Source organism: Lepisosteus platostomus, chromosome 15 (genome assembly GCF_059453375.1).
Source record: "Lepisosteus platostomus isolate fLepPlt1 chromosome 15, fLepPlt1.hap1, whole genome shotgun sequence".
Lineage (NCBI taxonomy): Eukaryota > Metazoa > Chordata > Actinopteri > Semionotiformes > Lepisosteidae > Lepisosteus > Lepisosteus platostomus.
In genome coordinates this window covers 15,605,401-15,615,145 of record NC_142625.1, presented here as the reverse complement: position 1 = coordinate 15,615,145, position 9,745 = coordinate 15,605,401, and the positions used below count along the sequence as shown (strand labels likewise).

Genomic DNA, 9,745 nt, shown 5'->3' with positions numbered 1-9,745 from the left:
GTGACAGTAGAAGTCCCCATTGTCTCTGGGTCACCGTGTCCACACTGGACTCCTCTGATACAAGGTCTCAGTGTGACGTAAGTGACAAGGCACTTGTCCATCAGTGATGATAGCTTTCTGTATGCCGCCATTCTTCTGCTGTCACATTTTACACCAAGTCCTCCTGTTTCTGCTCATTGAACACCTGTGACTGGATATTCCTTCTTAAAAGGTTTGCTTTTGGTGCAAGTTTTAAAATTAAACCCTACCTCATGAATGCGTTCAATAAATGCTGTACCCGTTCAGGCCTATCAATCATTTATTAATTCTGCCCACATTACATAAAGAGTCTCTTTTGGTCTCCCAAAGATACTGTGTTTAGGGCCATTTAGTGAAAGTATTGGTCTCAGGGAAAAACAAAGATAAAGTCCTGTTCTCAGGTCTTTGTAGTGTTGTACAAAGGAGATCTTCCTCCTTTTGTCTCCATGTCTTTGTTCTCACAGATGTCTTTTTAAAGTTTTGGTTTTGCATCACACTAATTCCATGGGCACAGCTGGTTGCAGTCTTCAGACATGGTTATCGAAACGCTAACACCTTCACGCAGGACTATGGATTGCCGATTGCCATGCTAATGAAATTAAAATTTCCATAGACTCCTGCCATATCCACGCACAATGGATGTCCCATTCCACCCTTCCCTGTTTGAAAAAGTAATGTCCCCAAAACTCGTAAAGAATCTCTTAATCTAGTAGGTCACTGACCTTTAGTGTTGCCGGCACACATTCTCTGTGTACACCTGGGGGTTCAGGCTGTTCAGGTACAGGTGGATCATTTGGTAGTATGAGGTGTTAAGGTTGTGGTATGAGGGACTTAAAGTTAAGACATATTTGAATAACATGCATGTATTTTCACCACGGGTGCAACAGAGCACTTTGCTGCAGCTGTGTCTTATTAGTTGTCTCTTTAAATGGGGTTAAACTCTCAGTGATTAACATTCATTCGGTTAAGAACAGGCAGTCTCTTGGTTAGAGGACTGGATTGGGGTTAGTCAAAACAAACAGTGAAGAGAGTGCGGAACATTTAGTGCTCACAACTTGATAGGTTAAAATGGGTCTCTCGGTTCAGATTAATATTATGGTTCCTGCTTAATGGACTTCAGAGCAAGACGGAGGACTCCAGAGCAGGGGTAAAATAAACAATGTGTCATTACACCTGGCCACCAGTGCAAGGCAGTTGGTTAATCAGCCCCAAGACGTAAGCTTTGCCCACACTCAAGAAAAATACCCTAGTCATGGGGACTCACTCAGCACACAGAGACAGAAGTAATTGGAAGAAACATAATTTGCACCACAGCACCCAGGAGAGGACTCGGACACCAGGGAGTTGGCAGGGGGAAGTAGAGGAAGGCTCCAGCATTGTCTTCCTTCCCCCTGCCCGAAGCTGGACTTGGAGAAAAATGGGGTAGAAGGAGGCGCATAATGGACAACATTGTTCAGGACGGCCAGCACTGTGGACTAAGAAGGCAGAAGGAGGCACACCAGGGCACCAGCTGGATCTGGTTTTAGAGAATGGAGATGCTAGCCTGCTCCTTTTGAACATTTGGGTTTTGGTAACTGGGGTCCAAATAGTTCTTGTGTTGGTTTGTGAGATCCGTCCCTACATACTGTACATGAATAGGCTATCTCAGTGGCAGAAAATACAAAGTTGGTCACCTTCTTTTGCCAGAACAATCCATGAATATTAGACTTACTGAAGACTGGATGTCCATGCAGTAGAAGCCTGTCCTTCGCTATCCTCATTACAATCTCAACTAAAAGCAATCCTGCAGAAAGGGTAGAATGGGGTTTGGTTGCAAAGACTCTACCAGATATATGATGGTGAGGTCAGAACACATAAAAGTCACCACCACAGAGTGTTAAACCAAGCTCTCATTTTGAACTATGACAGAGTTCTGGTGAACAGTGTACAATAGTCATTATCTCAGTGTCAGCATTGGCACTTGAAGGACCTCAGGTACACTTACATTAATCCGGTTTTGTATTCACTGCATATCCCATCATAAGTACTTTTCATTTTTCATTCCATTTTCCATTAAACTTGGCGTTATAATTACCTTCCATTTTTTAAATAGCTCCCGAAAAGGCCAGAAATTGTGCAACAGAATCAGATCAGTACAAAAGAGGGCTAGAGAGAGTGCAGATAGTTTCTGAAACAATCTGACAAATGGAGGATGAATTGGATCTGTAAATTACAGCGGCACAGTCTTAACAATTTCAGTTACTTTCAGTGGGCTTTTCATCTGTGTGCTTGAGACATCTTTTTTACACTAATGATGGGGGGGTGGGTGTCACAAAGTGACTAAAGAGGGTGTAAGGCTGTGGCTTTGAGAAATTAAATGATAATGATGTGGTCTAACTGTCTTGTGCTGATCTGTGTTGGTTTTGGGAGACCTGTTGCAGCTGGGAGAAGGGTCCTAGCAGGCTGGAAAATTGGCTACTGCTCCTGCTTATCATGTTTACTATTATGATGTACAGTATGCAGCAAGTATGAAGCAAGGACTGTTCCTATCTGATTTCTGTTGCTAATCGGAGGAGCTAGCTGCTTTGACTGATTTCCATAGTATTGGCAGTGGGGCCTTAAACCGTTGTCCCAGGTGCCAGTCAGCACAAACAAAATGTGGTGTGTACAGGCAGATTTCAGTTTTACGTGTATTTTGGTATTTAACAATTTGGTCGCTCTCAGCAAGAGCAAAAGGTTCTAGTATACTGCCTTTACCTGATAAGAAAGACACAATGTGCAACACAGCATGATTAGTTTCTGCTTTAATTTGACAAATGGCTCGATTCAAAATCACATGACTCCCACAGGCATGTATTGACAGTTAATTCAAGAGATACAAAACTCCCTTTGGAAAAATCAACAAATATCATCAAGCTTTGAAGCTACCAACCTCAGATTCTTTTTTCAAAGATTGGTGGTTTAAATAGGATTTTGACAGCTTTCTGGGAGATCATCTCCACAGGCAACATGAAGGTGTCAGACACTGTGGACTGCTACAGGTGCTTCTAAATCACAACTTCAGAAAAGTACGATTCAAACTTTGTCATCACAACAGCAGCTGCAGCAGTCCCAGCTGTTTCCATGGTTACAGAGGGAAATAATCTCTGCATGCAAGGAAAGCAACAGGTTTCATTTTCCAGTTAAAAAAAAAGCCCTCGATCCTTTGCGGACAGGATATATATATTTTTTTTTGTGCTAACAAATGATGTATGAGTATGGAATATGAACGTGTACATTGACACATTACCAGTATGAATCAAACATAAAATGTGTTTTAACATTCATAGCTCTTAAAGCGACAAAAATATATTTTGAAATTCCATGTAAGTTGCAGAGTGTATTTTTTTCTACAGTCCGTGAAAGATATTGCTAATGTGGAGCTTATATTGTATATAGCTGTTTAGATATATGTTGAGTTTCTAATTATGAGAATTTATCTCTGAACTTTCGGGGCTTTTAATATTTAAGACTCTTACAGCGACTTGGAGTCTTAATTAAACTTCTTTACCTACAAGGTTGTGCAAGTGTGAAACAACTTCATGTCGCTGAAGCTCATACCCTGGCTTCTTCCAAGAAAAGGTTTGATCAGATCCTCCACTCAGTTAGCTGCTAATAACTAAACAGGCAAGACTGTTCGAAGGGTCTCCTCTTTGTAACTTGTGTTCTTAACAATTCCAAAGCTGTGACATGTCCTGGTAAAAACGTATCAGAGTACAATGCCAGCTAAAAGGGGCAAAAACATTTTCTAACAGTTGCTAAAACATCTAGCAAATGCAAAGATGGATTGGATCAGTAAATTACAACAGTCTAACAATAGTATTAAAATGCAGAGAAATTAAGCTAAAAGTATTTAGAATCAGAAGAAGGCATACAGTATTACATGCTGAAATGCAAAAACACATGGTAGCAGAGGCAGGGCACGCCCTGGACAGGATGACAGTCCATCACAGGGCACATACACAATTTAGAGATACTGTACAAATTAACCTAATTAAGTTAAGCTTTGGAGGAAGGTGGAGTAACATAACATCACATCACTTTTTTAGCCCTATACAATTTCTTGCATTAGGAATTCATCTTTTCGCATACCCCAGCTTGCTCTCCATGAGACACAGACACACAGACAGGGAGAGAGAAGCTTGGGATCAGAGCGCAGGGTCCGCCATTGTACAGCACTCCTGGAGCAGCTGGGGTTAAGGGCCTTGCTCAGGGGCCCAACGGAGTAGGATTCCTCTGCCGGCTGGGGGATTTGAACCGGCAACCTTCCAGCCACAGGCACAGATCCTTAGCCACAGAGCCACTGCTCCATACCATGCAGACTCCACCCCACATCTGCACTTGGTGAAGTGTCCAGCTGTGAGGCAGCAACCCTAATTACAATGCCTCCCTCAAGACACATATCATTCACCTACTGTAATTTGCCCCCTTCACCAGGTGGTACAAAAATCACCCTACAGCGTGGAACTTCAGGATTTACCCCAGCATGATGCACATGTTTCAAAACACCAATATGTCTCCAGTTGTAATGGTACAAGCTAGCCTTTGCACAGTGACGAAAGATAAAAATTAATATCATAATTTAGATTATAAAAGATACGACACAAATGCAAATAATAACAACAGCAATTCTTATTATATCCCATGATTCATAGTGATTTATACTGTACAAGTGCTTAAAAATACAGAAAAACACTGAAAAGTCTTTTGTACAGGATACATAAAAGATAAATTCAAGCCCCTACCAGAACCACAGCCCATTGGGCCAGAGCTTAGTAGAATACATATAAATATAATTCAAGGTTTATTTAATATATTTAACTTTAATTTCATATATTTTTAACTTCATATTTGGCGTACCATCCTGTACCATACTATCTAGTCTGCTCAAGCCTCTGTCTCTGGTATGGATTTTAATTTTTATCTATATACTTACAAAGTCATAAATATTGTAATCATGGAAATAATTTCTGTCAAATCAGTCCTCCTGATAATTCTGTGTAGACTCAGATAGAGGCTTACTCTGGTTTAGCCTGGTTGTCTGTTGCAAATCAGGGGCTCCTGACCTGGTTGCAGAAGGAAAAGAAACTTTAAAGGTTTGAGAAAAGGTTTAGGTTTGAGAGAACCCTGTGAATATCCACCAAAGACAAAGATGAGCTGGGTGTAACTTATCTCAGCAAACATCTCTGGTGACAGGGATATATACAAACATTTTTAGATTAGAAGATTATTTTTGATTTTCAATACTGAAAGACATAGACCCAAGACAAACATTACAATTTCAGCATCAGACATAACAAAATAATTACAAACCCAACACAAGTTATTTCATTTTGAAATTTTGACAAAAAGTAGCTGTAGTCAGATACTATGAGCTGGACTTAATGCAATGTACACACCCCTGCTGGAGCCACAACCCATTTGTGACTATTTTGAATGATCTTAGCATCAATACATATACTGTAGCTACAGCTCCTTAATAACAATTTGTAAAGAAATTAAGTTTCTGTAGACATGATCTTTTAATGCCAAATTATATTCTCATGAAGTATAATAAACGTCCTAACAGAAATGGAGTAACCTATATCAGGGATTTAAAAATAGCAAATAATTTCTCCTTCTGCAAGAACATGAGTCAAAAAGACCTGTAAAATACAGGTATTACTTATTCAGGTAAAATACAGTATTATTTTGTCCAGCACAATATCAAAGGGGGTTTCAGGGGAGTATTCAGCAAATTCTGAAGAAGCAAAATCAAACATTTTAAAGCACTTGTCACATTTCAGCTGGCTCATACAAAAAAGAATAAAGAGGACAGTATAGTCATGTCTTATTGTGTAGTTTCAACTTGTAAATGAAAACTGTTATGTGTAAATCATCAAGGTTGGGGTTCTGGTTATTATTATTATTTGAAAGCAACTCTAAAGGTTTTCCAACATCCGTGTGTCAGGATAGTATTTAAAGCTGATATCTGTGAATAGTGACTTTAATGATTGTCCAAACTAGCTAATGAAATATTTCTAGTTTTTACCAGATTCACTTTTTTAAGTCTTTCTCTCCAGAAAAAGCAAAAGATAGATCAGTATATAAAGTATTTCATAGCTTTCTGAGTGTTTTAAGAAGCTGTTCACTGTTCAGGTCTGGCACACAACAGATGCTTCACATCAAGAGTCACTTGTCATTGTCTTGAGTTTAATTAGTTAATTAGATCAATAAAACATAATTTCCCAGAACATCTCTCTCTTCAGTTGGTGTTGCTTGGAGTTCAGAAGAGCTTATTTCCACCCCCATTTGATGTCAGAAAATACAGACATTTGTTTTTTTTCACAGTGGCAAAGGGGTCTGAAAATCAGTCAATAGCTTTATCTTCTTGGTTTTCAGTCTAATTAGTGCACATGTATTTCCAGAAAGTCAAAGAAAAAGCCACAAAGATTTTTCAAGGCATCATCTTTAAGAGGAACTTTAAATGTGATAGTTCTAAATTCTCTTTTCTGCTTAAATAATAGCAGTTTATTGTGTCTATAGTTTCCCTGTAGTATTTCTTCTTTCTCTCTTTAGAAAGAAATATATTTGTCACTGGGAATGTTGCAGACAGTGAGTTAAATCCTTTAGTAAGCATTTTCTACTAAGATTTACTTGGACAATAAGAAATGAAAAAAATCTTTAACGCTTTATTAATTTATTGGAGGCATTGATACAGCCGTAAGAATAAAATCTTGAATGTATCAGGCTTTGACGCATCACCATTCATTATATGATGAAGCATTAAAAAGGCTTTTGTAAATCTGTATAAGTGAAATTTCTGCCAGCAATCTCAATACATAAATTGTTAACAGAGAGAAAAATGTTATTAATATACGCCTTCATTTTCATAATCTATATTTTCTGTTTTTTTTTCAGCCCATTTATTAAAGCAGTGCTGAATTTGCCTTGAAATTTAAAAATCATGTTCCATTTAATTTACATTTTTAAGTGCATCTAACTCCTATATCCACATAGAAAAATAGGTTGTTGTATAAAAATAGGCTTTTCTTAAATAAGAAAAATGAAGAATTCTTTCATTTTTCTCTTCTAATAGTTTATTTACTGTCAGTTTGTTTCCTACCTTTATCTACTGTTCACTTCCTTAGTGGTCAAAGTGCTGCAAGACCCTACTTTACGGGTTAATCACGGGCTAAAAATGAAAAGGACTTAAAGCAACAGCTCTGCACAGGGGAGCCAACAAACAAATCGAATGAGGCAGAATCTTTTATTTGCACCGGAAGCTAAAGCTCATTCCGTAGCAACATATGATCTCTTTGAAAGTCTTGCGCATTTCCAAGCTGCGAAAGGCATAGATGATGGGGTCGATGACCGAGTTGCACATGATCAGGACTAAGTAGGTGGTGAAGTGAGACATGTAGCAGAGGCAGTACGGGTTCTTCGGGCAGGTGATTATCAGGATAAGGTGGAGGAAGAAGGGAGCCTGACAGCAGATGAACACCCCCAGGAGGATGGTGATGGTGACGGCTCCCTTCATGCAGGTCCGCTGCTGGACGATGCCCTCGGCCGGCAGCGCCGCGATCCGCTTGATGTGCAGGCGGGCCAGGAGGAACATGTGCAGGTAGAGGGTGGCCATGAGGACCAGCATGGTGAAGAACATGGTGATCAAGCATATGATCACGGTCTTGCTCTCAGAGTAGACGATGAAGATGATGCCGCAGATGATGCAAGCCAGCCAGATCACCCCGATGGCGAGGAGGGCTTTCCTGACTGTCATGATGCTGTGGTAGCGCAGGGCATAGAAGATGGTGATGTAGCGGTCGATGGCGATGACCAGCAGGTTGCAGATGGATGCCACCAGGGAGATGCAGATCATGGAGTCAAAGACGTTATCCATGATCTGGATGAAGCGGTCTTTGACGACCAGGTAGCGGTTGTTGAGGATGGCGATGACAATAGTCTCCAGCGAGTTGGACACACTCACCAGCATGTCGGCAGCGGCCAGGCTGCAGAGGAAGAAGTACATGGGGGAGTGTAGGTTCTTGTTCTTGATGACGGCCAGAATGACGAGAATGTTCTCCAGCATGCTGATGATTCCCAGGGTCAGAAAGACTTCTGCCTTGATGAGAACCTGCTCACAAAAGCCAGGCGTGCTCCGGTTTCCCAGCGCCCCAGTCTCATTGATGTCACCTGTGCTGTTGAAGAATGGCTCGGGCAGCAGCAGTGCTTGGTGTGTGCTGTTCATGGCGGAGTCGTGAGGCATCTGTCCTCCAGCCCAGCTGGCTCCCCTAACCCAAGAGAGACTTCCTCCGACCCCTTAAACCGAACCAGAAAGAGCCTCCTGACTCTGAAGCTCTTTATGCAAACCCATCTCCTCCTGGTTTAAAGATCCAGAGCCGAAGTTTTTTTTTCCCCTCTGGCTGTGGCTTGAAGCAACGATCCGATCTGTTTCAAGTCTGAAGCCTTTGCAAAGGATGGAGACACATGCTCTGAAACAGTCTGAAAGTGTGGGCAGCTCCTCCTTCCAGCATCAGCATGTGTTTCACTGAAGGAGTTTGTTTCATTGGCAGGCAGAGCCCTGCACAGCGCTCGACAGCTGTGTGATGTGCAGACTGGTTGTCCTCGGGCTGTGTGAATACTGGAACAGGGATTTAGTGCCCTCTTCAGTCACCTCAGCCCTCCTCATAATATGATGCAAAATGCTGACTGACTTCAGAGGCTAAGTTGATTTGCCTTGTGTATAAGAAGATTATTACAAATATTCTTATCACTTCTACTGCTTATTATTATACAACTGTAACGGTTATAATCCTAGCAGTTCTGACACCATGCTTACATTGTTAAAACTGGTATTTCATTGTCTCTATGAAATAGCATTATCGGGACTTTTGAGTCATTCTTCATTTTTATTTTTTTTAGATCAACACTTTCTCCAAATGAATGAAAGAATCTGTACAGAAAACTCTGTAATTCCCAGGGATTTGAGGTTTAAAGTTAGTGACAGCTAACAGGAATACAAATGGCAAAAGATTAGAATGTCAAATTTAGATGCATTAAAGTTATTGGTAAGGTTGGCTTTGCCTAGTATAGGTCAAGCCATGAGAAGAAGATTATGAGGCATTGTCTCATGTACTGTAGCAAGTGTTTTTTCAGGACTGCGGAAGTGTATGAAGACACACTGGTTTGAGATACTAAATATTGCAATGCAGTATTTCTTTAAGTATAACTACAATGTCTTTATATTGCTCTATCAATTATGGTTAGTTTTGCTATATATATGCATGTATACATAAATGCATTTATACAGTTAATATAGCGCATGCACCTGAAAAAAGAACATTGTACTGCATATTAGTAAATCATGGCAATTACATTAATGAGTTATACTCATTTCGGTCCTGTGCTACTGTGAAAGCAGCAAAATGTTGCCCTTTACACAAACCCCTGTGGCCAGTGTTTGCTTTCAGAGCTCAAACACACTTAGAAACTTGGGATCAGATTTAAAAGTTAGCACCACTCTTATATAGGGCAGGATGTGGAACATTAACAACTGGTAGAACAACTGGGGAAGAGATGGAAAAAAAAACACTGAGGTTTTGTAGTTGCATAACCTGCAGTTATGCAGGCAACTGACTCAATAAGGTCAGCATTAACATCTTCAGATTAAAAACAAGTTCTCAAGCTGTAAATTGTAATTGTGGCTTTCATATATGCCTGTCTAGAGAGA

At 40.3% G+C, this 9,745-nt stretch overlaps 1 protein-coding gene across 1 annotated transcript; it reads right to left on the bottom strand.

The window, feature by feature from the left end:
* Positions 1-2,793: 2,793 nt before the first annotated feature.
* mc3r (melanocortin 3 receptor) lies at positions 2,794-8,634 on the bottom strand. The gene has a single exon (XM_088608080.1). The coding sequence runs from the start codon at positions 8,279-8,281 to the stop codon at positions 7,286-7,288; it is 996 nt and encodes a 331-aa protein (XP_088464206.1). The 5' UTR covers positions 8,282-8,634; the 3' UTR covers positions 2,794-7,285.
* Positions 8,635-9,745: the final 1,111 nt, after the last annotated feature.

Coding starts and splice junctions, on each gene's coding strand:
- mc3r (XM_088608080.1), bottom strand. CDS start 8,281: ATGCCTCACGACTCCGCCATGAACAGCACACACCAAGCACTGCTGCTG.